The sequence below is a fragment of the Aspergillus neoniger genome, assembly GCF_003184625.1.
Source record: "Aspergillus neoniger CBS 115656 unplaced genomic scaffold BO87scaffold_12, whole genome shotgun sequence".
Taxonomy (NCBI): Eukaryota; Fungi; Ascomycota; class Eurotiomycetes; order Eurotiales; family Aspergillaceae; genus Aspergillus; species Aspergillus neoniger.
In genome coordinates, this window is record NW_020291140.1 from 296,406 (window position 1) to 322,428 (window position 26,023).

Below are 26,023 nucleotides of genomic sequence, written 5' to 3' on the forward strand. Positions count from 1 at the left end.
AGACAAGACGGGAAGTGCCTGACCCAAAGCACCTGCCTGATCGGGACTGGTATGGCACGGGACCTCCTCTCCACCACTAGTAGTACTTCATGACCACATCTTGGATCTCCACTTGAGACAACAAACTAGTAGCACAGACTGAATACCTGGATGGTATACAGGTGCATTAGCCGGTCCGCTCAAGTTGCTGCGACTGAGCAATTTTTGAGGGTATGAGTACGGTTTGTTCCACAACGTCCTATCAATAACATCTTGATTGATCCCATCTGCGGGTGTTTGTTTTTTCATCCTAGCAGATAATCCTCTCCATATGCTGTCAGCTTCCACTGTATGGAGAGAAATATGAACCGACTGTATCGACTCAACAGATGCTACGCAGAATTGACAGTGACAAGAAGATCCCTCCCAAGCGGTCAATGGGTGGTGTTCACTGCAAGGGTGATCGGAGCAGCAGCAGCAGCGGCATAGACATACCTGAAGAATGCCCGGCAAGGGTGGTCTACAAGAAGTCGAGATCCTCTTCGATTCATCGATCTACCTGCTTCCCTTGTTGACAATTGGCCGCTTGCCAGCCATACAGAGTTCAATCAACATACACTACTGCATCTCTCCGACGAAGCTAAGTTTACTATAACCCGAGTAGCATGCGTTAGGTCATTCATTTTCTCATGTCGTACTTTTCGACTCTGTATGTACATAAAATGGGAACAATTGCCCCGTGCAGGGGGACAAATTAGGCACATGAAGTACATAAGAAATAAGCATCAACCGATCCAAGGTTCGCAGGATTTCGAACCCGGTACGTAAAAGCCCGCGAACGCCAAGCGCCCATCTCCCTTTGATGCACACATATGTTGTAAAAGGGGCCTATTTCAACAAGCAGCCAAACAAGATCGCCAAGAGCAGTGCAGAAAGCAAATGAGTTCTAAATCATGGCACAAATATGAAACAACGTCGCAACAGTGTCTCCAAGCCGCTTAAAGACTCAGGCCGAGTTCCGCATCGAGGTCGGCTGCGAAAGTGTTCATATCGTTCCGTGATGCCGCAGCGCGATCGTCGGCAAGTTGTCCGTCTCCCAAGCCGGTTAGACCAACGCCTTGTTTCTCAGTATCGAAGCCCATGATGTCGGAAAGATTGTTCATGGTACCCAAGCCGAAGCCATAGTTCTTCCCATTACCATTCCCGGTATTCAAGCCATCATCGGGGGTAAGGAAGTCCGCACCGGCATCGTCAAAGTTGATCAAGGCATCGAAGTCGTTCTGGGTTACTTCTGCATCATTCGCCAGATCCATGAGCTCACTGATGCTCAGCTCCGAATCGAAGTTGGGGATGGCGAAGGCATCCTGGTGATAACTGGGGTTGATGTTGCTGGTGCTCCCATTCTCGCTACCGTCGGAGGGAGGGGGCGTTGATGCGAACTCAGGACCGCTTTCCTTGGGAAGCTGGCTGGCACGTCTTGCGCCATCGGATTTCGGATACGTCAAGTCAGGGATCTTCTGCGCGAGAGAGTCGGGGGGTGGGGTCAAAGTGTTGACGCGTGCTGTGTCAACTATGCTGTTCGTCCGTGCCTGTACATCTTGCGGCGCTACTGTAAGCTGAATTCCGGCCTTGCGAATGGCAGCCTCCAAAAATGACGTAGCGAAGTCTGCCGATGCATAGATTTCTCTCAGACGTTGTAATATGCGCATGCACTGGTAGAACCGGTGAAGGCTGGTCATCCGAACGTTGTGGTCACTAGACTTGATGTCGAGGAGATGAATAATCACAGCGGGAAGTAGGACCGTAACGCCAGTTGTAGGGAAATAGCGGGTCAGGTCTAGGCTGTGTAGATCCTGGGCAATATTTGTAATTTCGATCGCAGCAAACCGCACCTTATTCCTAGAAATCTCCTGTAGTTCGGCGTCCATCGAAGGGAACGGGATCGCAGGTAGGACCTGAGGGCGATGGAGAGCGCTGGATGTGGTCAAATAAACCATCTTCAGGAGTGCACGATGAGAGTGAAGAACTTCCTGCGCCTCATTTAACTTGGAGGGCGCTGCGGGGGCGTAGCGTATCTCTGTCGGAAGATGGGCCAGCCAGTCTTCCAGCTCCTGATCACAACGACGAACCTCGAAGGTCTCCGCTGCTGATTTCTTGGGTACCAACATCATGGTGGTTTCCATCGTTCCACCAAACTTGTGGCTTAGGACCGAATATTGAGCCGACAGAACATGGCTCACACAGAGACAAAGTTTGGCCTTCTCAATGAACATCAAAGCCAGCTCTCTCTGATGGCTCACGCTCTGAAGAATCTCCGAGTTGCCTACCATGCTCACAATTTCCGGCGAGAAGGGATGAAACTCGAAATCGTCAAGAGTCAACATCGGAACATCACAGTCATCGTCCTTCACGCGCATGGGACGTCTCATTCCCAAGGCGATCAGACGATCACGCGTATATGTGCTCCACCAAATCCGTTTCCACATCCGCTGGCGCCGGACATCCATACGGGAGTTGCCGGGGTCACGATGCAGGCCAATGGTATGTGCGAGGGACAAGCTCACACCCATCCAATGCCAGGTATCCTTCTGGTCATCAGGCGTCTCATACCAGTAGGTCATTAGCAGTAATGATTGGACGAGAGAGATTCGGTCAACTTCGTAGTCGAAATCATAGAGAAGTCGCGCGCGCTGAAAGAAAGCTTTACGAGCTGCCTTTCTGGTGGGGTATCCGGCAGCGTGGAGATGCTTCAAGTCGATAAAAGCTGTGCCGGCGAACATCACGGCTTGGAATAACAATAGGCTCATACGGCGGATGCCATCGTTCTGAACGATCGTCTGCAGGAAGTCTTCTAGGTCAAGGAGGGGCATATAGGTGTGGACGTAGTGGATGTAGCTTTTCAGCAATTCATTGCGTAGTCCCACGTCGGGGACAGTCAAAGCTCCTTTCATGGACAAATAATCGATGTCCTCTTTTTGCAGACGTGGCGGCAATCCGCGGATGTAGTCTGGTAAGACAACACCGCCAGACCTGGTATTGGCAAAGGAAGGGTCCAGCAGCTGTTGAATCTGCGAAGTCACATGGTGCAAAGGAAGCGTCGCTGGGACAGCGGGATTCGGGGCCATTCTTCTTCGATAGCGATCCCCGGAGCCAATTCTGTTCGCTTGGCTTTGATCTGTACAAGTACGCATTAGCATCTTATCGAAAATGATACAGTAGAGATGGGTCATTTGCCACGATCTCCGAACTAATCGAGGTGGGATACGAACATAAAAGATGTGGCATATGCTGCCCCTGATCCAGATCTACAGAGCGCTGCGAGGGAGAAGCCGGAGCCATATCGGAAAGGCCATGACACTCGCTAAGTCGCCTGAACAGACTAGCCCCGTCATCGGGGATTTCTGCAGGGGATTGAGACAGCTGATGAGGGTTTGCATTATCGACCTCAACACGTGATTTCCTGAACAGTGGCAACAAGGCGCGCTCGTGGTTAGCCGGCACTTCTGTGGAGGGAAAACGGAAGACATGTATTCGACGTGGACGAACTTTCTCCTCTTGCTCTCAGTAACAATGCACTCTACTTGGTCCAGGCGGCAATTCGTGCAGGGCGAACCATTTTCGACCACATCACACCGCACTTTGCGAGCCCGACAGCAGCAGCACGCCTTGGACGCCCTCCGTTTTACAGGGCGGGCATTGGCGGGCAGACCGGCAGTGGAGGCTTTCCTCTTGGATTTGGCCTCGGTTTCCACGGTGGATTGAGGGGTGGGAGAAGTTGTTGATACAGCAGTGTTAGTCATTATGCAAAGCGTGAGTTCAGTTGGAACCAGATCATCCGTGAGAAGGCCAGCCTTTTTGTCGTATCAATGGTGAAGAGGAATTGCAGAGAAACGGCGTGGAGAAGTATAGCGATAATCAGAGTAGGATAATCAATGCGACTTTCGTGGTAGATAAAGAGGATTATAGGTAATAGGACAAAAATGGCGAGGGTAGGAGTAAGGAGTAAGTAGTAGGAATTGGAACAAGAGAATGGTGGAGGAAGAGGTGTGTAGTAGGAAAAGGAAATCCAGAACGTGACCCAACAGAGGTAAAAGTAACAAGAGTGGAGAGGGTTCCTTTTGATTTTTATGTTCCTTTTTTTTTTTCTTTTCAGTTTTTCTTTTTTTTAATTTATTTAAAATAAATCCATACAGGAATTAAGTTAGAGAATCACTTTCCGCCGGAAGGGGGAGAGAGAGAAAGAGGAAAAAAGGAATCACAGGACCACGTTCCAATCTTTTCGTCCAAAGGGACGAAAATCGAGACATGACCTGGGGCTGGGGAGGAGAATGTTTAAGTACGATTGAACTAGTGTCAGTAGCAGCAGCAAATGTCGCAAGTGCCTTTTCCAACCGTCAGTCAAAAAACCAGTCAGTCAGGAGGCGTTGGCGTTGGGGATGATGAGCCCCAGATCCACTCGCCATGGTCGCCTCCCCCAGACCAGAACCGTGGAATTCCGCCTAGAAAGTGGAAACCCAATGGCGGACGGTGTGCTCCGTACTAGACTTTGAGACTAGGGGAAAGGAAAAAGAGGACCTGACCCGGGTTAATCATCATCATCATCCTCATCATCGGGGTTGTCATCGTCGTCGTCAAACCGCGCCGGGGGATTTTAGTTGAGTAGTGAAAAAGACTCTTGCTACCTATTGTGGACTAGACTATACTCACTAGTCACGCTGGCCAGAAAAGAAGGCCGGCGCTAGTGCGGGTCCGTATTTACCTCAGACCGCATCGACTAGTCCCTTTTTGGGGGGAGTTGGAGGCTTGGGAAAAAAGGAAAAGCGGGTTCCAGTCGGAGTGGTGGGGGAAAGGAAATAATAATCAGAATTTAATAATTATAATACCTATGAAAAAGACACAATCAGATTACGGATGTCTTTTTGAGCCAGTCGTTGCGCATTGCTTACTGTACAAAACACCCCCACTGGAGATGCCAACGACCATTCAGAAATTCATGACTGTTTGTAAAGATCCACCACCAAACGCAGGACCCCCTCCTCCTCCGACCAAAACAAGTTTAGTGAAGTACTTACTAAGTATTTAGTGGTTTCCACCCAGTTCCTCAGCTTCCGTTCCACAGCCGGTTTTTTTCTCAGTGTGTAAAACTACAGTAGGGAAGTAGTAGTCTACCCATTTCAGTCAAGTGAACCAACTCCCGTCCCCTTACTCCGTATTTTCCGTCCTCTTAGCCCGTCCCCCCTCCCTCTCTTCCTCCTCTTCCCCACCACTACTAAGGAGTAGCAACGGACCCAGAAGAAGGCGATGGCAGTTTTCCATACCCGATTGAGGGGAGGGTGGTCTCCATCGGCCCGGTCACGTTACTGGCCCTGTCCGCCACAACCAGTCATCGGCAGCTTGGCCACCACCGGAGGGGACCGGGAGCAAATTCAAGATCCTGCCATTGGTCTGAACAAAACGTGCTATCTCCAATCCCCATGAGACAAGACACAAGACTCTGGAAACCTTTCCCCATCGAGTGTTTACAGTGGGAAACTTTTATTTGGTAGAATATTCCTTCGCGACTACTTTTGACCCTAGGACATCCTCAAAACTGTCATGGCGCTCTTCTTCCGTGCAGGGATGCAGCCAGGGGCGGTATACATACGGAGTAGTGCGGTGACTTTTCCGGAGTCAGTTAGTCAACTAACACACACACACACACACACACACACACACAGACACCAAGGGAGGATGCGTCATATTTGGTGTCGGAAAAGATTCCGGCTCTTGTGACTTCTTTTGCTTGCATGCACTCGCAACTCTGGACTGGAGATGCACGGCGTCTCAGAAACTCGGGTCTGCTTCCGTCGGCTTCCCTTCCATTGCCCCCCCTTTTACGTCAGTCAGTCAGTCAGATAGGTAGGCTCGAAAATAGTGAATATCACCAGAATGTAAATCATTCGGCTCTTTGTCTCTAATAAGATTTTCTTTCCCACTGGAACCGTATTGCGAAGCGTAAGTCTACTACTGTGTGTTCTTTGATCGGGGATCGGCCCCTGCGGTACGGAGTACACATCACGATCTCCCTTTTGCTGAACAGCCGAGTATGGGTCAGCCAGCCAGATATCACGGAACCGAGGCCCGTAAGCGCTCCGTTTAGATTATCCCGTATGCTCTCTAGTTATCTACCATTCCTTTTGCGTAATATACTGTGCGCCTATGGTGATCTCGGACTAGGGTGGATTTCTCTGCGCTATCAAAGCCTACCTCGATGATCGTTATGATAAGACATACACACATGCACAGCGGTCCTCTTTACTCACGAATTCATTTTGTTGATGAACTGTCGTCTCCTTGGTCGGATCGCGCTGAGAAAAACCCTCTACGTATGAGCCAGTAGTTAGCCATTGTCACAACACAAATATCCGTTAGATAGAATGACTTGGAAAATAGTGCAGCCTGCAGCTTGTTTGCACTCGGTATTCCGATGACCCATCCAGTGCGGACGGTGCCCATGTCATGCGGTCTCGAAGCCGGAAGCAGAGAGGACTAAGTCTTGAAGTTGGTGGAGAGGGAGTGGACTTATGACGATCATGCACATATCGTTTTCCCCTGTTGAAAACTTAGTAAGTTACATTGTAGTACAGCGGGCCTTTTGGGGAGAAAGGAAGTCAACTAACAAGGTATCATTGCCAATGCATCAGGAATTAATAATGGACCAGGTGGTTGTCGCTGGCCTACAGCATCCAGACCCGGGAGAGACTAAGCCCAGTTGCCAGGCGCTATGCAGCATGAGGGATAGGAGCAGGGCAGGCCCGCCCGCCAGCTGCCCAATGTAGGATCGCAGCCGATCCCGCATGCCGATGGAGGGGCGAATCGTTGGGCCGGACCAAACCTGGGACGACACTGGGAGTTGGGAACGGTATCCTGCGGTTTAGTTCGTTCGGGGGATTAATTATTTGGACAGAATTCAATAAATGCGGTCACTGTTTGGGAGACCCACTGAAACTAGGAACTGGAGAAAAGCGGGAGTCCTTGGATTCGGCTCGCCCGCCGCATCGAGACCTAGTAGTACTCTCCGGATGAGTCGTTTAGATCCTTACAATGTTCCTCCTTACGCATTGAAGAATATCATTATTGAAGAAAAGGTCTCGAGAACTGTAGCATCATATTTGTAGGTAAACGTCATCAATAGGAGCAAACCGACGTTTAGTTCTGGATGTAGGTAGCGTTGAATGGGTCGTGAAATGGTGCTGGTCACAGACTGGGGCAAAATATCGCGCGGGTGGATCGGCCCCAAATTCTTGATGCTGTTGGCGCTGCTGCTACACACACACACACACACACACACACACACACACACACACACACACAAACACATTGTGCATGCGAGTTGTCAGTCAAAATTCATAGGAGCAGCAAAATAAATCATCGCAGCAATGGGGTGCAAAGCACACCTTGCTCTAGACCTGGCCACTAGGCTTTACGGATGAATAATATTAATCATCATCCAAACCCTGCGTGAATTATTACCCCTGCAATGTGATCTCCCCGAATCATATTCATGGAAGGAACATCAACAACAAGCTCATCCACGTGATAGAGGGTCCGATGTCACGCTTAATAGTGCCGACAACCGGAGAAGACGAACCCTCTCGCAAGGTAGCAAGGAGTGTTCTGTTGGCGTTGTCCAATAGTTCCGTCGGAAATTGCGAGCCGTAAGGGCCCAGAATCTGAGCGGGTGACCTGTGAGCTCGCTGGCTCCCCAGACGGGATAATATTATCTAGCTGGCGCCCGAGTGGAGTATTGGAGGGACCAGCAGACTACTACTGTGTAGTAGTGTGTACGTATTGCCAAAGGCTATTTGTGGCTTGAGAAGAGATCGGGGGAGCAGCGAGAATCGGAGGAAAGAGCTCGGTACCCCACAAGTAGAGGGAAAGGATGGCGCACTGGGGTAGAACCAGGCACCTATGATGAGCTTAGAGCCTTCCGGTTCCCTCCAGGTGGATAACCAGATAGCTCTCTTTCTGTTTCATGTACAGTGTCGTAATGAAGGGTGGCATGAAAGGGCGGTTCCTTGCTGTCAATGTGTGCCATCACAACACGCTGCATGCCACTACTGTGGGAAAAGCCCTACACCTATATGTGATTGGATCAGCTTGTTGTAGTTTAATCAGTTCATGCCTCAATTCCTGATAAAGAGTGAGTAAGGCACAGCTGGCACTATAACGACGTAGTTATCTTAGACATCTTCCTATTTTAAAAGTGCTAGCCGTTATAGTTTGTCCATTTTCACATGAATATTTTGTGGTCACCCTTTGCCTCGCAAGCAGTACTACTAGAGGGTAAAACAACGAGATTTCCATGCCGTAATTAGGGATTGATTGACTGGACCACGATGAAAATACGGGGGACCAAGCAGTGGCTTAAGACTTAGTACGTAGTATAGGTAAGTATACAGTAAGTAGTAATTCGTGGGGGAAAAACGAACCAACGCCCAAGCGGTGGTGATTGGTCCGTGTGGATAATCTCCGACCATCACGAGGGATTTCCCCCACACCAATCAGTGACATTTGAGCGGATTCCCATGTGGGACTCCCACAGCTGACTAACCGTCGGCTGGAGGACGATTGGCCACCAATCATAAATCGCGTAATGCTCCCCGAATTGGACACAGAAACGTGGAGTTGCTCCCGATCGGGGAAAGACCGGGATTTTCTCGTTTTTCCCTGGACTGGCGAAATGGAGCTGTGACGGTGCCGGTTGTTTTACTTGAAGTCGGTAGCCTTAGCTTTTTCGTGTCTGGGGCAAGTTACGTATCATCCCCAGTCATCAGCTGCCATTAATAGTAAGGGGCATGGAATTGGGATTGGGTCACTTTTCGACCCCAGAGCCGAATTTCGCTTGATCCATCTACTGCGGGCGATCGAACCTTCCAGCTCCAGTTTCTCCAGCCAACATTCCCGCCTTTGCCCCAGTTTCACCCCCCTTTTTTTGTTCTCGGACTGCTCCGTGCTATCTTTTCAGAACTAACCCGGGGAGGCCGGGGAGCTGGCTTCTTCTCTCAGATTGATAGATAGACAGGAACCTGATCTTTCGCATTCCTTTTCCCCTTACTTGTGATATCATATCATGCGCCCCTCTACTATCCTTGCCTACTATTTAGTTCAGTTGGAACATCCTGTACGTAATTGGTGGATAGTATGAAAGTGCAACACCTGCACACTTTTCCTTATATCCTATAGAAAGTAAGTAGACATCTTCCCACCATGGAATCACAGATAGAAAAATACTCAGCCACAGTGGCACGCTCCCCGCTACTTACTTGCCATTCAGCGGATAACCCCAGATCCGGGGGGGGAGCCTAGGAGCGTCTTGCCTGTTCCGGTAATCATACCTATCAAGGAAGGATACCCTCGATAAGCGGCCTCGCCCGTAGAGTATAACTGAGGGATATAACTACATTACATACCAATCCCATGACTCATTCTATAGTTCTGTACGGAGTATCCCAGTCCACCCGTTCAACTTGAGCAAGGGGGCAGCAGATACATTAACTGCCGCAGTCGGTCTCTCTTATGTATATGTACGTACTCGGACATCTTGCCGAGCAAGCTTGAGCTCGAACATGGCAATCCGAGAGCCATGGCCCTGCTTGCCACCCCACGTTCTTTCATGTCTGCTGCAAGCCACCAGCGGTAACCCGATGGACGGGAGAGGGGAGAAGAGGGGAGAGAAGGCTGGGTAAACTCACAGGCGGAATAAAGGAATCACCACGACGGAAATGAAGTCATACCGTGCATGGCTAACAAGGTTTAGGCGAGTCCGAGAGAGGTCCGTGTCAGAAGACTTGCGCTGCACGAGGTGGGCCTGACAGATGGAGAAGGAGAGCTGTCGCATGCCCATCCTGCTACTACTTGATCTGGCCCCGGCTATGGGTGTGAATATTTGATCCCTTAGGGGATTGTTGCAGGACTTGACTCATTGACTGCTCGGAAATCCCCGCATGACTTTTGAATAAAACTGTGATGGCCATTGAAGCTAGTCGATGAACTGCGGACATTTTCGTGTTGGTCTGTCAATTTTTGATGGATGCGGTGCAGATCGCGGGGTAACCCCGCCAGATGATAGCAGGATTCAAGTTGTAGCTGATGAACAGAATACTACTATTCCTCCGGTATATTTTCGTCCAAGCAACTGATGTTTTACATCTTGTGAGATTATTGGCAGCATTCTCGTATACTGTTGAATGATTAGCTGATGGCTACTACTCATTAATCCTATAAGCGTGTTGAGATATATATTCAGTTCCCGACGCTTGGCGTAGTATAGAGTGAACTTAACGTGGCATAAGGAATTGAACCCCTCACTCTAGCAGCCAAGAGCACATCCAAGTACTAATACCGGCCTATTCTTAGTGCATACTACCTGTATTTCTGCTAGTGACTTTCTGTACGCGAAGGAGACAAGGCCATAAAGGACTAGATGTAGTAAGAGAAGGTTGTTTTCGAGAGGATCAAGTATGAGTTCGCTCATCCATCCATTCATCGTCAGCCTTATCCACAACCAAGTGCTTGTGCTTACGATTAATCTTCCCAAAAATACATATACACTGTATATATTATTTACCTTCTGCATGCCAGAAATGAAGAGCTTACTATTGTGACTGGTAGTTCGGCCAAGTTGTGACATGTTATTGGATAGTGGTCATACTGAACTATATGTAAACATACTCCAGGGTTAAACTAGCGCTCTTTACTGATGGATGACTTCCAGCTTCCCTAGGTAAGCTCATGGAATGTCCGACAGTTTACAAATATGTATCAATCCATATATATACACATATATACATGTGTGTATGTATGTGTGTAGGATTGTCTGGTGCTATAATAATCACCCTGAATAGTAACCCATATACATGTACACATATACATATTGGATAGTTGAAGGCTGGCCCTTCATCAGACGACTATGCATAAGATATAGTGGGCTAGAATCCTACAGCCACCAAAGACTACAGTGGGGGAAACATTTTATTCGGACATATATTCGATGCCAGAGGAAAAGGTAACTAGATAGCTCGAGGAAGGTTATAGAGGCAGTTCTTGGAATTTACCAACAGTCAGATCTCTCATGTCCTTCTCATATTGTTCACTTTCTTTCGAGTCCTCCATAGCATTGTACGCTTATCTACAATTTCTTCTCTAACACCCCGCGCAGTATCACCTCTACAAGCCTCCGTGCTCAAGCAACAAGCTGCCGTAATATTCACTTACTCCCCTTACACTTCCGACTTTCTATTATCTTTTTCTTGTCCGTTGCTCCTGTGGACTTTCGGCCATAGTGCATCGCTCCAAACCAGTCGGGTCTGACGACACGATGTATCAGTGATGCTAATTTTGGTTTGAGCAGAACCTCTGCAGACAAGAGAACAAATAGCGACTCCAGTAGAGACTAAGATATCAAAAGTGAGGACCCTGATAATGCAAGCAAATTATGCGAGGGTACTTTCATAAATGAAAGTCATCTGCCCCAGAACATGATCTAGCCCGGGATGAGAGCTTCGACGTTTGTCAGATTCGACAGAAACAGTACGATAAAAGCACCCAGGAAAGGCTTGATAAATCTCGAATGTGCTGGGATATGTAGATAAGCTCCGTGACTTTCAAGCTACGTCAAAAAAACATTGGCTGATCTCTGGGCAAATACTGGCAACAGATTGATGTTGATCCAGTGCAGTGGAAATAGATCTTAAGCTCTGGTGAGATGCTTTGAATTTTGTACGCATTATACGGTTGGATGTGTGATATTTTGTTGGGGAAATAATGGTTGCTAATGCTCAGGTAATGTGCGTAAGAGCTTGCTGGAGTTATTGTGGAAGTGGTGATCCTTTTATCCTGATGTATGAAATGGTATCTAGGCTCAGAAAAGACCTAGAAACCAATGTAAATGGTGTAAGTACCTAATTTACATTCTACCCTGTTCAAATAAGGTACAGATACTGATGTAGAAGAGGCCATTGCCTAAGTCTCATTTTCAATTATAAACTGAACAGGAATTGTATATTGAGGATGTAAATATGCTTAAAGCGTATGGGTAATCTTTGCTACTAATGAGATAATACTTGACTATGTTTGACAGCGTGTCTAACTTCTTTTACCCTGTTTGTTTGTGGCTATTACTACCAACTACTTGTGATGCTCCTTCACCTTCGGTATAGGAATATATTGTCAGATCTGAGTTAAGAATTCAAGGCAGGTCCCCTCATCCGATCATCCTCACCTAATCACTTTATTGATGCTGTATCTTATTGAGCCACTTCTTGGAGAAGGCTGTGTATGTGCTCTGACTCATGCAATCTCTTAGAATACCGAATTATAATCGAGTCAAGTCAGTAAAAATAAATTCGATATATCCGGGATACTTTGTACACTTACTTTGATCTATGCTTACTTATTGTTATTGTGTGTTTTTTATTCTTTTTCTTTTTCTTTTTCTTTTTCTTTTTCTTTTTCTTTTTCTTTTTCTTTTTCTTTTTCTTTTTCTTTTTCTTTTTCTTTTTCTTTTCTTTGTTATCCAAGGTTTCAAGTTTCAGGATGAAATACCAGATAAATCAATATTCTGTTATGTGCTTATACCTTCTCTGCTATACCAAAATCCAGGCATTTTACACAAGAAGTAAGTTTATTCTCAGCATATAGAGAATTGGGTACTGATAATGGGTAGGAGATGTCATAGACGCTCTCTAAAATATAAGTCTAGATTATTCTGATATCTGTACCTCTATCCAATACTTGAGATCGATGTTTATATCAATGTTCAGGATTCACCTGCAAGACTCGGTCATCCACGCTACTATGGCGCGCTGAAGATCTTAAGTAACTCGAAACCTTGACTCTCTCCTATTGAGTCTATGTCTCTTGGTAATCTCCTTAATGATCCATGCACAGCGGAAGACAGCGACTGAATGAACGCAAAGCGGAAGTATAAAAAAAATGTGCGGGACAGAGCTACTGGAGCAGAAAACTATTCGTTCAATTAACGAAATCTATGCTATAGAGCAGTTGTGTACAAATATATTCTAGAGAAACTCATATAAGAGTAGTAAAGCATGATTATATATATAGTTTAAAATGAAAATTTATCCAAGTGAATTTTGAAATAACGTTCAACTAATTCCCCGGTTGTACTATATAATATAAGTTATCTTTTTTTGTCCATAATATACATCAACAGAAACATCCACCCTTATGTCAAAACACCGCTATATCATAAAGCGGATCTTGGTAGGCCCATGGAAGGAGGCTATGCTATCTCCCAGCGCAAAGAACTACACTTCCTAGGAACCCTCTCTTGGCCACTTTCACCGGCCTTCAGGGTATCTCGTGAATTCTAGCAGTACGGGCAATACTGCTACATCTTTCTCTGCTCTGGCATCTAGACTTGTGCAACTACCTCAGGATTATACCAAGCAGCCCGCTCCTTTCAGGTAATATACTTGGGCCTCGGCTAGTAAGTCGCCTTAAGTTGACTACTACACTACTTAGCCTCCAACAAACTTTCTCGAAGTTGTGTGTATTTTCTTGGTGTGTGTATATAAAGTGGATCACTTACATCGATACTGCTATGATCTTGTCCATTGGGAGGAATAAAATACGCATACACACATATTTGTCTAAACTTATTGTAGACTAGTGCCGTGTAAGGCAAAAAGAGAGGAAATCTGTGGAAGCCAAACTTGTTCACCACAGTATAACAGAGGAAGAGTAGTACAGCTGCCTCGAGACAAGTGCTATCTGAGGCATTACTGTTATTTGTGTGCTTGATTGCTTGCCGTCATGCTTAGGATTCTGCTTAGATGGCACCAATTGAAAAATTGTCACACCATCGAGATCGACTGTAGAGCTATATACAGTATTTTTAGATGCCCCATCTTCCCCTTCCCCCTCCCCTCACCGGCTCGATCGAAATTACGCCACAGTCCCATCGAGATCAGTCACCCAGGATTCTTTCCCCCTTTTTGTCTATGACTGCCTAAGTAGTTATCTGTTATACAGTAGTCTCTAGTTTAGTATCCTATCTTGAAACATCCTATAATCCACATAGATCTCCATATAAAGGAATCACTAGTCAAGGCGTTTAGCAACAGTATCAAATCCACAGCCGAAACGAGATCTGGATTATTTTTCCGCCTATCTATCCTATAGACGACTAGTAGATCTATTTCCCGCAGTGGTGGTAGTGCATGACTCACGTACTTGCGCAGATCGTCCATATGGTTACGATACTGTATACTCCTACCTACCAATGTGCTTCGAGGACTGACCAGAGGTGGGTGTTATTGCGATTGTGCCCCTCGTTGCCCGGAAATTCATTTAAATTCCAAGTCTCCCCTTTTATTTCTTCGTTGGCTTTCAAAATCATCTAAATATCTTTGTCTCTCATCCTCTTTTCGTTCCCACTTCTTCGCGTTTCAAATCCACTTCTACCAATTTCTCCAAAACATTTCCTGATCAAATTCTGCCAAAATGGTTGTCCATGCTATCAAGACGTATGTTTTTCTGATTCTTTTGCGTTAACCTCCCTATACTACTGTCTTCCAGGAATCAAAATATTAACTTCATCATTTTTAGGCCTGCTGAATTCACCGAGAAGGCCATCAACTCTGAGAAGCAAGTCGCAGTCATGTTCTTCGCGGATTGGTCCACTCCTTGCAAGGTGATGCGCCTTGCCCCCGAGAAGCTCAGTGAGGAATACCCGTCCATCGAATTCTACAATGTAAATGTTGACGACCTTGACCAACTCTCTACTGATTGGGGTGTTACTTCATTTCCTACTTACCTCTTCTTCAAAGACGGTGCACAACTCGATAACTTCACTGTCCGTGGTGCCTTCACCAAGAATGTTATTGATGTTCTCGAAGACATGTCTCAAAGTGGTGATGAACAGGTATAAGACTACAAATGATTACCAGCCTTAGAGAATTTTTATTCTTTAATCTATTTATTTATTATTATTATTATTATTATTATTATTATTATTTTTACCTCCATTATTAGAGCTCCAAATTACACTGCCTTTTTTATCCCCCCTTAACGCAATGGCTATTTGTGCTTTGTGCATCACTATATAGTCACTCTCTATAGCTAACATACACAGATTTAGCCCTATCATGTGACTGACTTTTACCCAGAACATCTTATCTGAGTACTTCTCGGAGACTAGTATTGACTCTATCATTTTGAATTGCTGTAGTCCTTTACTATCTTACTTTAGGGTCTCGTTCTTAGTATGAGCGCCGTTAGTGCCCATGGAGCTGGCACTAGGAGGGTATTCTAGAAGGTATCCTGAAAGGCACCTTAAAACAGACTCAGGAGTAGATGTGGAAAATGGTTTTGGAGGTATCCTGGAAGGGTGACAGTCTTGGAAGTAGATTTGAGTACGTGACATTATTTCTATAGTTTTCTGCCAAATTTAAATAATGTATGGGGCTAATTCTATCTCATGGAATAGAGTCCTAAAGTCCGGCCAGGTGTAGTATCCACATCAAGGCCACCGTTGGATAATGCATGTGTCGACAATTACTTCTCAAGAGCGTACTGTAATAGAATTTTGAAGGGCTATCATAAAAGCATAAACACGTTACATCGATAAATCCGTCATTCATTGATCAAAACCAGTCCGTGGGTTCCATGGCATTCAGCCAAAAACGCCGTCTCGGGGATATCTCAACCAGGAATAGTATGTGCCCAGCCAACAACCATACCAATATACAATAAGCAAATAATCCAGCCAATATCGAGGAAGTTGCAGAAACTCACAGAGGGAATCCAAAGCAAGGGAATAAAAGAAAGAAAACATTATCGTCAAGCAGACAGAGAGTGCACGCTTTAAGCACCACCACGGCCCATTCGTTCAATGGATCCCATGATACCACTGCGCCCGGGTGTGGGGAGGGCGATCCCGGACTTACTGCCGCTGTTGCCTCGTGCATGTCGGTTGCCCACTGCACCGATCTTAGGGATTCTCTTCTCGCCATTGCTCGAGGTGGTACTTGGAGGACGAATGCCACTTGATGTGCTGCCACGGCTAACGCTCCTCTGGAAGCTCTCAGTGGGAGGTTCCGGGGCAGCAAACACTGGCTCTGGCGACTCAAGCTCTCTGGTGGTCAAAGGTTGAGGGGCACTCTGTGCTGGGGGCTGGTCCTGCTGGATTGCCAACCATTCATCCACAGCTGCCACCAATTCGCCTTTCTCTGCTCGCTCCTGCTTCAGCTCCGCGTGCAGGCGCTCGTTGTCTTCTTTCAGTGCCGCCATTTCCTGCTGCAATCCCTTGATCTGTGCCTCCATCACACGCTTCTCTGCTTCGTGCTCCTCCCGCTCCTGTGCGAACAGACTAGGGTCGACTTGTGGGGGCTCTGACACGGCGGCATCTCGCTCTATTCTCAGTCGCTCATTCTCTTTGTTGGCAGCAGTCAGCTTATTCTCGGCTTCACGCACGCGCTTTTCCCAGCGAGCTTCGTAACTCTTTTTCAATGCAGCGACCTTGGTTTCGTGCTTGCTCTTATAAAGCGTATGAAGCTCACGTGCAACCTTCTCCACGGCGTCTTGCACTTCTTTGGCAGTCTCTTCGGATGTCTTGGTGCGAGACGTATTCTCAGGGGCTGCGTTCCCAGCGGAGGCAGACTGGAGAGCCGAAGCCAACTGACTCTCCAGTTCGACCACTCGGCCCTCCAACTGCTCCCTAGACTTCTCTGCCTCATCCACCTTCCTTGCCAATCGTTCTTTCTCTTGCTCACCCTCGACAATTTCAGCTCTCACTTCTCTAAGGATAGCTTCCATTTCTTGGCCCCTTCGCTGCCATTCAGCTTGCTCAAATTCCAGAGATTCCTTGCGCGCAACTTCGTTACGGACCTCTTCTAGAGCCTCTCCCACGCGGCGTTCTGCGTCTGCAACTGCCTGCTTGAGACTGGCAACCTCTGCCTCCTTTCCGCTGAGAGTGGCCTTGAGGGAAGAGATTTCGGAGAGGAAGCCGGATTTTAAAGTCTCAAGCTCCCGGGGGGTGACTGTTGGTATTGACCGAGGAGTAGGCACAGAAGGGATGTCAAAGTCCAGAAGGGAAGCCTTTGCAGGTGATCTGACGGAGTCTCTGGCGGTCCTCAAGGGAGATCGACGGGAAGGAGAGTAGCGCTCATTCTGCACACTATAACGCTGACGGGGGTAAATGCTTGGCTGATCGGTCAAATCAAGCAGATTAGGCGTATCATGTATGCTTCTTGATTCTCGCTTCCGTGGTACAGGGGATGCAAGAGGGGTTCCCATATTGTTGAGAATGCTTCGTCGAGGCGACCTCCTTGCGGGGGAAGGACTGGCCAGTTCCGCATCACCCGGATGAGGTCGTGATATCTTGTAAGGCGAATCATTTCGAAGTTGTGCGAAAGTGGTCATATCCGGAATAGCGGAGAATGTGCTGAGGCGTGTCTCATCCATAGATTCGTTGGAGTCATCCGTCATAGCGTCGTCTGCTTCCTGCAAGTCAAGGTGTTCATCGATTTCTTGGGAGCTGTCCTTGTCATTTTCATGGAGGACAGTGCTCATGCCTTCGTTGTTATTTTCCTCCACCATGCTATTCACAACTTCCTGGCCAGCACCTTCTACCAGGTCGTGATCAGCACCGAATTCAACGTCCTCATCAGCGTAGACATTGATATCTGGAGAGCTCCTCGGTCCAGTACCCTTCTTGTATCTATCATTTGGGGTCTCATCACCATCCGTACCGTCAGGGACTTGCTCGTAGGAGCGCTTTCTAGGCGTCATGGAGTGGTCACCGATGCCCCCTGAAGACATGTGCCGATTGAGGGCCCGCAGTCTCTGAAAGTCCACAGTTTCTTCTCTTGCATTGAACTGGAACGGCGAGCTAGGTGTTGGCATCACTGATTCAATATCCTCGTTATCCATACCCTGGTCGTCGTGCGATTCGTAGACATCGTGCTCAGGGATAGGATCTTCTTCTTGGACTTCTGTAGACACTTTGAAGGGGCTCGACAAGGGATCCTCAGGCGCATCCATATCGTCCTCATCTACAGCGAAAGCAGGTTTGCCATAGCTCGGCGAGAAGGCTCGGGAGTTCTGGCGCGAGGGTGTCAAGGAGGATAACGGGGTAGACATGATGACGGTGGGTAGAGTATCTCTCTTGAAGGAGACGAGATTGGAAATCTCGATAGTGTTGACTAGCGTCCCGACACCAGTCGATGAGGAAGGGTATGGAGCAGTCTCAGAGTTCGTGTGGAGGGACAACAATGTGGAGTTTGTGATGGGGTTCGAGGCGGCGTTTATTATGATGATGATTATTTTCGGGCCGTTGCCAGGATGTCGCGGTAAACAAAACTAACCCTAATAGGGGCTAGCGTGGCGTTAGTGCGGCGGTGGTAACCGGCAAAAACCCTGGATTTCTCACCGCCCTGCGATGAGGGCAGCCAAACTCGTCCTACCGCCTTTGTCTGCATCATCGACAGTCGACTACAGGACCCCAGATGTACGCAAATGCCAAACGACTGTGTAGGTTTGATCAAGTTTATATGTAGTATATGATTTGGTATTGTTTCGTTCTATATACAGTGATAAACTCCGGGACACCTCTTGAGCGCTAGAATGCAGCACAGGGAATCATTTTCGATAACAACAATATCATGGTATCATAGTATGCAAGATAGAACGCATAGCTCTCATGCAGATAAGTCTCATGAAAGAGTCCTACCGTTGCCTTCAGATAGAGGTACTCCTATACATGGCCAGTCCCATCGTCATCAACGTCTGTCACAATGATATGGACGGTCTCATCTTTGACTGGCGTAGCATGAGACGCGTAGTGGCAATGCGCAGCTGGCTGAACCGTGATAGAGGCATATTTCTTTTGTTCAATGAAGAAGAGCTGCACAGCGCCGATGGCTGCGACAAAAGTGCTTCCCCACCAGGCCAGGGCCGTAAAATCGATCTTGGAACCCGTACTATACAAGAAGCCTGCAATCGGTGGAGCCATCGTGCGTGAGAAGGCGCCGGCCGAGGCCGCGAGTCCATTGATCTTGCCGAGTACGGAATCGGAGGGGCTGGCCTGTTTGATGAGAATCAGAAGGACGGGGTAATCGATGATCGAGAGGATGTTGCGGACAACCAAGCAGGTGTAGATGCCGAAGATCACATGTTGGCTAGGAACGAAGATAAGGAAGGGTACGATAAAATAGGCTAGCGGATGAAGGATGGTGACGACAACAAAGAGCCTCCAGACACCCAGGCGCTGAGCCAGGAAAGGGAAGATAAGGCTCTGGATGACAAGTGCAATTATGCCATCACTTGACATGATCAATCCAACGGTTCGAGTTGAGAGGCCGACCCCGCCCGGAAAACGGAACGCCGAATTTGACGACATGGCAATGCTGCTGGCATTCTTATCTTGCAAGAAAATGGGCAACAGATGGTCATACGTCATGGAATGGTAAGTGAAGATTGCCAAGGCGATGATAAGCATGGTCACTCGCCATGTGAAAATAGTCGGCTTTTGCGGAGTGGATTCAGGCTTCGACCCATCGGCATACACTGTCCAATCTTCATCTTCATGGAGATGGACTTGGTTGAAAGTACCGTAGGACTCTGCACGTAAATCTGCGCCTGCGTTGGCGGTAGCTCCTGCAGTTGCAAGTAGAGGACGCTCCACGGAAGGATGATCCAGGTCATCTGGCCTACTGCACGGTTGCATATCAGGGTGAGTCTCCTCGAGTAAGATCCAGCTGGAGATGATGCTGCAGAGAAGTAATCCGGAGCAGACGATATTAGGCAGAAGGTAAGGGAATTTGCCAAATAGGCCATTCATGGAGAACAAGGAGGGGAAACCTTCAGCAGGCTTTGCCAGCAAACCTCCTATCGCTAGTGGATGAAGCCATTAACACCTGTGTCCATTTGTACCTTAAGAGTTTCCATTCCAACACACTTACCTGGCCCGATAATCGTACCGATTGACCACACGAAAGGCATCACAGCGTAAGCGCGGGCTATAGGTGCGCACAGTCAGCAGCAGCTCCAACGAACAGTTACCGCCACGATCATGGAATACGAGGATCTTCTTACGTTCATGCTCTGGATTCTTGACCAATTCACCGACCATGGTCTGGATCACACCGATGTTCCCATTTAGAATTCCACCGAGGGCCCGTCCGAAGAGGGCCACCCAGAAATTCGAGGCGAATCCCACGATGAGGAGGGATAGCATCGTGCCAAAACAGCCGGAGATGAGAACAGGTTTGCGGCCGACACGGTCTGAAAGACCGCCCCAAAACATACCGGTGAGGGCTTCACAAAGGGAGAATGCAGAGACGAGGATACCGGCATAGAAAGAAGCACTGTTGGTATCAGCCACATTGAAGTCCCTGACCATTACCCATGAGTATGGGAAAATGGAAGTCAAGGCAATTGGCTCTGCGACGCGGCATATTGCTACCCAGGACCAGACGTTAGCATAGCAAAGACAGCAAAAAGACAACGGATCTGCATACATAGAAGGAAGAGCTGAACGGTGGGAAACTTATGGTCCGAGGCGGTTGGTCTTTGCTGCAGTGTTAATACCATCTTCTGTACAAAAAACCAAGTCTCTTACGGCAAGCCCTCCGCAAAACAATAGAATCCTTGCTACCGATCCTCCTCTTGGAGTGTTCTTGTTTGCCTCTGATTTGGAAAGTGCAGATCGAAAATAATGGGAAGTGTCGAACGCAAAGAACACCACACAACTGTCGATAAACCTGTACCGGGTTCGTTCTCGTTCTGACGATACCACTGAGTGCTTTCGCTCTTTTTTTTTTTTTTTTTTTTTTTTTTTTTTTTTTTCCAGAAAAGGGGAAGGTGATGCAGTAGCAGGATGAGGAGGAGGAGGTGTAGAGACGGGAGGAAGCAAAGAGATCGGCGGCCAAATTGTCTCAGCTTGAAGAAAGACCAGGGGATTAAAGAGCGAAAGAGAGAGCGGGAAGCTGGGAAGAAGAAAGAAAGGGAACGGCAATAAAAAAGGCGACGGTGGAGAAGTGGAGACAGTGAAAAGGCAGGTTGACTGGTTCTCGGAACCAAATGGTAGACATTTTCTTGCAGAAGAGACAGAGAGGGATTTGAGTGTGTGTGGGTGTATGAAGTAAGGTACACAACAAGAGAGCAGCGGGTGCCACCTGACAGGACGTTCGTCCAAGTGATGCGGTTCCAGGGTCAAATCGCGGTCGAATTGTATGGAACCCCCCTTCTTATCCGACTTTCTTGATTTGCCAACCAAACTTTCCCCTGTTGTAAAATTTTTCAGCTTTCCAGTGAGCGGTGCTCTGTTCCACCCAGGGAACATTGACTCTTCTATAAGGGCGCATACTAGTCTAGTACACAGGATCTGTTGTATCACCGGCACAATTTAGGTTCAGTCGAGCCCCAGGGGCCGGAACTGCAACCGGACTTTCCTTTGATGTCCACATACATGCCAGTATCCATAGACGGCTGTCATATTCTATTTATTACCAGTAGTACGTAGTAGTATACGGGGGAGGGATGGATGGTGCTACATTCCTTTAAGTAGTGACTGTTTTCCGATTTCCGAGGGCAGGAAAGCTTGCAGGTGGCGAGCATGCCAGTTAACCACACAGATGGTTATGTTTGTGTGTGCATCATCGATTGATCTCAAGGATTGAAAGCATTACAGAAATTTATTATTATAGTAAAATTCTCCCCGCAATCCGCAAGAATATGTAGTTAGTTAGTTACTTAGTGAGTGTGACTAAAAAGCCCACTAACCGATTGCGTATCCACTGCTGGGCCACTTCATCCCGGGGCGCCCCGCAACTCCGACAAGAAGCAAATACATACGCCAATCATACCCCATCTTCCCCCTCAAACTCGATGAATTGATAACCTACTTTAGACACTACAGGTGCCAAGTACAGCTAGGTTAACCATCTGGCTTCTGTCAGACTTTAGGATCACCTCCCGCTATCCGGAAGCTGCTACCCACTCACGACTGAATCCGGTCATGTTGCCTGGAACAAGACAAAGCTTTATCTGAAGACCTCGGACAGGCCAGCCACAGTACATGATCTTGTGTAGAGTAGATCGGCATACTACTTACTACTTATGCAATTGTGTCATCGGCTGCACGGTCTAGGACCGTGAACCTTACCACTTTGTCTGGATTTCATGCCAGATGTTGTCACCTAAGGTTAGTAACTACTCAAAGTCAACTTGTCTCTTACCTCCGCAACATATTCTAGCCATGAAGTGTTTCGAATTTCAAGAATAATGGATACTATGGCGATAAAAGACATAGATCGATCTTGAATATTAGACCTATCTTTGCATATATGTCGACGGGTGTAGGTCTTATTCGAATGTGAAAGTAACACTGAAATTGCCATGAATTTACAAGAAGTTTGTATTTACAATCAGACAACTAGGTAGCAACTCTTCGGATAAAAGGTTGCGAAATATTGCTTGGTAATGGGAGGGCACCGGCTGATCTGTACAATTTGCCATGGTATGCCCACCATAAAAGGGAAAGATAGTCTTTCTGTTTGAGTTGTTATGCTCATGTGCTGTATGTCAAAGCATGCATTCGGTAGCACGTGTTAAACCCACATGTCGAGCGTGAGTCGTGCTCCGACCCTGACGATCATTCGAGACGTCGAATCATTTTACCCCTGGTGCCGCAGATGGTCGGCTTCGATGGCCTCGAGCGACTGGATTGGGTCTCCGGGTAAAAAGGTACCGGACTATGATAGTGTATAATCTGGATATGACATGTGTCCCTAACGACCAGCATTTTCGGACACTGGGATATATAACCGCCGCTCTCGCGCAGCCTTTAGAACGAGTCAGCGCTTCCGTAAAAGAAAGCCGTGGACCTGATGAATAAGATACCTCGAGCCACTTCTCTACCCAAGGCTTAAAGATCGCCCAGGCAAGCAGACTGCCAGTAGCAATGATAAACATGAACACAATGGCTTGGTCTTTCCGGGAGTCTCTCTCTGAAGTACAGGATATGTTAGCAGAGCACGAACAATTTGCGACTGACTTGGTGGGAAAAAATCATACGGAAACAGGTGGTAAAGACATCATCTTCCTTGGCACCATGACAGGTGGGCAAGTCATAGTCCAGGCAGAACTTCCGGTTACAATCGTTGCAGTTCAAAGAGCGATAATTCTTCGCTCTTGTATCCAAAATAGCGGTATCATCGCTGCGACGAAGGAAATGGGAGACACCGTTCAAGGCCGATGTCGATTCGGAAGAGTCGGGATCGAGAGGGATGATCGTACTATTGGAGAAGCAGGTGCACTTGCAGAATGACGCGGGGGCTGCGTTTTGACTATTAGCCTCTCTCTATTTTTGACAGTAAAAGCGGAGCCAGCATCGAACACCAGATGATCGGGGGGTTTGACTTACAGGAAGCCACTGCAAAAGAAGTCCAGAGTAGAAAAGCAGTAAAAAGAAACAGCGCCCTAGAGGCTCTATGCCGTAGTAACATGGCTGGCGAATTCGCTGTGAGAGGGGTGGTTATCTTATCCCCTGGAATCAAGAGTTGACGTGTCGGTCTTCATTGCTGCCGCGGAGATGATGGTTTATTGGCGCCTGAAGGCGGAAAGGCCAGACCTCCGATCCAGCCCCGGATTTTTGGTACCACGTGATCTACAAGTCATCTATTGAAGACACCAAAGACACCAAAGTATCAAAAGCTAACAATAAACCATACTATCAATTGTACGGATAGTCTACTACCATTCCTGTAACTTGATCCCCTGGCGTGCAGCCTACGCTCGAATTCGAAATTACAGCTAGTGAGACGAAGTTGAACATGACGCTTGCCTGAGCAAGCATGCCAATTATGCAATATCTAATGTCAAAGCTATTTGCAAGAATCAAGCAGTAAGCATCGTCTGCTAAGATTTTCCTTTCATCCCCTTGCTGCGGTTCTCCCTCTGTCTTTGCTCCTTAGCAGCCTCACGTCGTCTCCTCTTCCAAGCGCGATTGTTATCTCCCCGATTTTCCCAGAACCATTTGGTAAAATCCGAGTCTTCCTTCGGCCCAGGCGCGGGTTTGGGTACTGGAGTATTCAGGTGCATCTCATCATCTATGTCCATAGGATCAGGCCGTCCCACAGTCTTCCAGTTAATTCCCCGACCCATCAAAGCCGTGTCGGGGGTCGGGGCAGCGCTTCTTAATCCTCGGTCTTGCAGATCTCTCTTGGTGAAAGGCGTCTGCGGTTCGGTCGGCTGAACTTCCACTTCATCTTCCGATTCTAAATCGTCTTGCGCAAAGAAACTGAACGGCGCATCCCCCTCTGTTTCAGGCTTCGCTTCAGGAGCACCCGGCGGGGGTCTCTTGAAAAGTGCCTCCAGTGGGTGGACAGTTTGAGAGGACGGTGGGTTATCATTCACGTTTGATGACGCACTTTGATCCACGGCGGGCTTTGATTCGGAAGCCACTTTCTCATGCTCGCGCTTATTTGACCGAACTGATGTATCATCATCGCTGCTGGCTGAATCAATCGACTCATCCGTTGAACCAGTCGAATCCTGATCGCTTTCGGAGTCTGTAGAATCTTCCTCAGAAGAACTCTCCCCACTAGACGAGGTCCAGTCTTCTGATTCCTCATCAGACTTTACTTCCTCCAGGGCCTTTTTCTTTTGACCTGTGGCCTTCTTGAGAGAGGAAGACTCATCCTTCACAACCTTTGTCGCCTTTCGCTTCTCCTTGGCTCCGGCTACCTGTCCTGGTCTATACTTATCGCTTCTTATCCGATCGCTGGCCGTCTCTTTCACATTGCCTGCCTCATCTACCCAGCCCTTACCCTCCTCAAATCCAACTGTGGGGCCTGATTGCTCATCCTCAGAACGTAGGAAACTCGGATGTGTAACGGTTTTGGAGAACTCATGAACTACCGTTTCCTGCGCAGATTTCTTGCTCTTCTTTTTGGACTTTGTCTCTGTAGCCTCGTCGGCGGAGGCCTTGTTGGGTGGTAGCTTTGTTCGGAACAGACATTCGGCCTTTTCGGTGTACTTGGACTTGGCCTGCGACTTTGCGGACTTTTCGTCCTTACTTTTCTTCTTCTTCTTCTCTTCCTTGCGCCTTTCCTGCTTCGAATCTGCCGACTCGGTCCAGCCCCTCTTTACTTGGCGATCCTTCGGGAGCTCATAGCCATCCAAAATTTCCTCGCCCGCTTTCAGCTTCTTGGATTTCTTCGAAGACTTTTTATCGGATGATGACTTCTGGGGAGCAGTGTCGACTTCCTCTTCTTCATCTCTTGACCTCTTCTTTGGGCGAGCGGTATCGACCTTGAACTTCTTGCCCTTGAGAATGGAACCGTTCAGCTTCTTTTTAATTTTGTCGGCTTCCATGGTTGGCAGGGTCACGTAGCCGTAGTTGTTTTCGGGGAAGGTTGGGATGCAATGGAAGGAAATTTCCGTAGCTAGGGCTTTGATCGATGCAGGGAGCACGGCCGGTAGGAGATCGGGGGTGAATGGAGTGATATGCAGGCGCTTCGTATCGGACGGTGTGGTCGTCATTTGCCCAATAGATAGATAGATAGATACCTGAGTACGGTAGCAGTGCAGGTGACGGCGAAGAGATCGGAGGAAAAAAGTGCGCGTAGGTCAGTCACAAGCGCATTCAGCCTAACAACTGTCTTTGACACTCGGTGAGAAATCAGATCCAAGTAGAATAAGAAAAAAAAGTTTTTCTAGAAATTGGTCAGAATGGGCTTCCAACGAAGCATCAAGCAGACCCTATTGGAATAGTAGATATTCGAGACCAAAAAAATAACGATAGGATCAGTTATTGGCCGAGGGATTTTCCGGGCCGCCAAGACCGGGTATGGAGATGTGGCGCAGGCCTGCCATTCTCAGCCACAGACTTCTTGTGTCGTCCTCCACGCATTGATTTAAGTTGGCATGGCATGGCATGACTCTACCATGGCGACAAGAAAGTACGGTGTGTGGAAAAAGGACAAAAAAAATTTTTTTTGCAGGGAGAAGTCAGCAATAAATGGAAAAATGATTG

At 47.7% G+C, this 26,023-nt stretch overlaps 11 protein-coding genes across 11 annotated transcripts; 2 read left to right on the forward strand and 9 right to left on the reverse strand.

Moving 5' to 3' along the window:
* Positions 1 to 641: 641 nt before the first annotated feature.
* On the reverse strand, positions 642 to 4,233 carry farB1 (putative C6 transcription factor (Ctf1B)). Its single transcript, XM_025623077.1, has 3 exons — positions 3,526 to 4,233; positions 3,249 to 3,439; positions 642 to 3,154 (listed from the first exon to the last, which is right to left on the reverse strand). Exons 1-3 carry the CDS (start codon positions 3,777 to 3,779, stop codon positions 978 to 980), a joined length of 2,622 nt encoding a protein of 873 aa, XP_025480872.1. The 5' UTR covers positions 3,780 to 4,233; the 3' UTR covers positions 642 to 977.
* Positions 4,234 to 4,302: 69 nt separating this feature from the next.
* BO87DRAFT_375570 (uncharacterized protein) lies at positions 4,303 to 4,574 on the forward strand. Its single transcript, XM_025623078.1, has one exon. The coding sequence runs from the start codon at positions 4,349 to 4,351 to the stop codon at positions 4,520 to 4,522; it is 174 nt and encodes a 57-aa protein (XP_025480873.1). The 5' UTR covers positions 4,303 to 4,348; the 3' UTR covers positions 4,523 to 4,574.
* Positions 4,575 to 6,116: 1,542 nt separating this feature from the next.
* BO87DRAFT_375573 (uncharacterized protein) lies at positions 6,117 to 6,840 on the reverse strand. Its single transcript, XM_025623079.1, has 3 exons — positions 6,639 to 6,840; positions 6,282 to 6,570; positions 6,117 to 6,221 (listed from the first exon to the last, which is right to left on the reverse strand). Exon 2 carries the CDS (start codon positions 6,472 to 6,474, stop codon positions 6,286 to 6,288), a length of 189 nt encoding a protein of 62 aa, XP_025480874.1. The 5' UTR covers positions 6,475 to 6,570; positions 6,639 to 6,840; the 3' UTR covers positions 6,117 to 6,221; positions 6,282 to 6,285.
* On the reverse strand, positions 6,551 to 6,982 carry BO87DRAFT_28499 (uncharacterized protein). Its single transcript, XM_025618939.1, has 3 exons — positions 6,962 to 6,982; positions 6,639 to 6,885; positions 6,551 to 6,570 (listed from the first exon to the last, which is right to left on the reverse strand). Exon 2 carries the CDS (start codon positions 6,815 to 6,817, stop codon positions 6,659 to 6,661), a length of 159 nt encoding a protein of 52 aa, XP_025480875.1. The 5' UTR covers positions 6,818 to 6,885; positions 6,962 to 6,982; the 3' UTR covers positions 6,551 to 6,570; positions 6,639 to 6,658.
* BO87DRAFT_28486 (uncharacterized protein) lies at positions 6,945 to 7,459 on the reverse strand. Its single transcript, XM_025618937.1, has one exon. The coding sequence runs from the start codon at positions 7,337 to 7,339 to the stop codon at positions 7,073 to 7,075; it is 267 nt and encodes an 88-aa protein (XP_025480876.1). The 5' UTR covers positions 7,340 to 7,459; the 3' UTR covers positions 6,945 to 7,072.
* A 61-nt stretch (positions 7,460 to 7,520) lies between these two features.
* BO87DRAFT_458108 (uncharacterized protein) lies at positions 7,521 to 10,116 on the reverse strand (the record flags this gene model as incomplete). The annotated part of the gene is made up of 3 exons (XM_025628852.1): positions 9,714 to 10,116; positions 9,554 to 9,641; positions 7,521 to 7,691 (listed from the first exon to the last, which is right to left on the reverse strand). Exons 1-3 carry the CDS (start codon positions 9,863 to 9,865, stop codon positions 7,521 to 7,523), a joined length of 411 nt encoding a protein of 136 aa, XP_025480877.1. The 5' UTR covers positions 9,866 to 10,116.
* A 4,291-nt stretch (positions 10,117 to 14,407) lies between these two features.
* Positions 14,408 to 14,914, forward strand: BO87DRAFT_434090 (thioredoxin family protein; the record flags this gene model as incomplete). Its single annotated transcript, XM_025627697.1, has 2 exons — positions 14,408 to 14,510; positions 14,593 to 14,914. The coding sequence occupies exons 1-2, from the start codon at positions 14,488 to 14,490 to the stop codon at positions 14,912 to 14,914; spliced, it is 345 nt and encodes a 114-aa protein (XP_025480878.1). The 5' UTR covers positions 14,408 to 14,487.
* A 644-nt stretch (positions 14,915 to 15,558) lies between these two features.
* Positions 15,559 to 18,271, reverse strand: BO87DRAFT_375574 (uncharacterized protein). Its single transcript, XM_025623080.1, has one exon. The coding sequence runs from the start codon at positions 18,124 to 18,126 to the stop codon at positions 15,850 to 15,852; it is 2,277 nt and encodes a 758-aa protein (XP_025480879.1). The 5' UTR covers positions 18,127 to 18,271; the 3' UTR covers positions 15,559 to 15,849.
* A 468-nt stretch (positions 18,272 to 18,739) lies between these two features.
* BO87DRAFT_305739 (MFS transporter) lies at positions 18,740 to 20,577 on the reverse strand (the record flags this gene model as incomplete). Its single annotated transcript, XM_025619333.1, has 4 exons — positions 18,740 to 19,878; positions 19,947 to 20,003; positions 20,047 to 20,445; positions 20,505 to 20,577. 4 exons carry the CDS (start codon positions 20,575 to 20,577, stop codon positions 18,740 to 18,742), a joined length of 1,668 nt encoding a protein of 555 aa, XP_025480880.1.
* Positions 20,578 to 22,392: 1,815 nt separating this feature from the next.
* BO87DRAFT_375577 (uncharacterized protein) lies at positions 22,393 to 23,564 on the reverse strand. Its single transcript, XM_025623081.1, has 4 exons — positions 23,411 to 23,564; positions 23,062 to 23,322; positions 22,888 to 22,994; positions 22,393 to 22,829 (listed from the first exon to the last, which is right to left on the reverse strand). Exons 1-4 carry the CDS (start codon positions 23,490 to 23,492, stop codon positions 22,776 to 22,778), a joined length of 504 nt encoding a protein of 167 aa, XP_025480881.1. The 5' UTR covers positions 23,493 to 23,564; the 3' UTR covers positions 22,393 to 22,775.
* Positions 23,565 to 23,849: 285 nt separating this feature from the next.
* BO87DRAFT_375578 (uncharacterized protein) lies at positions 23,850 to 26,019 on the reverse strand. The gene has a single exon (XM_025623082.1). It carries the CDS (start codon positions 25,528 to 25,530, stop codon positions 23,905 to 23,907), a length of 1,626 nt encoding a protein of 541 aa, XP_025480882.1. The 5' UTR covers positions 25,531 to 26,019; the 3' UTR covers positions 23,850 to 23,904.
* Positions 26,020 to 26,023: the final 4 nt, after the last annotated feature.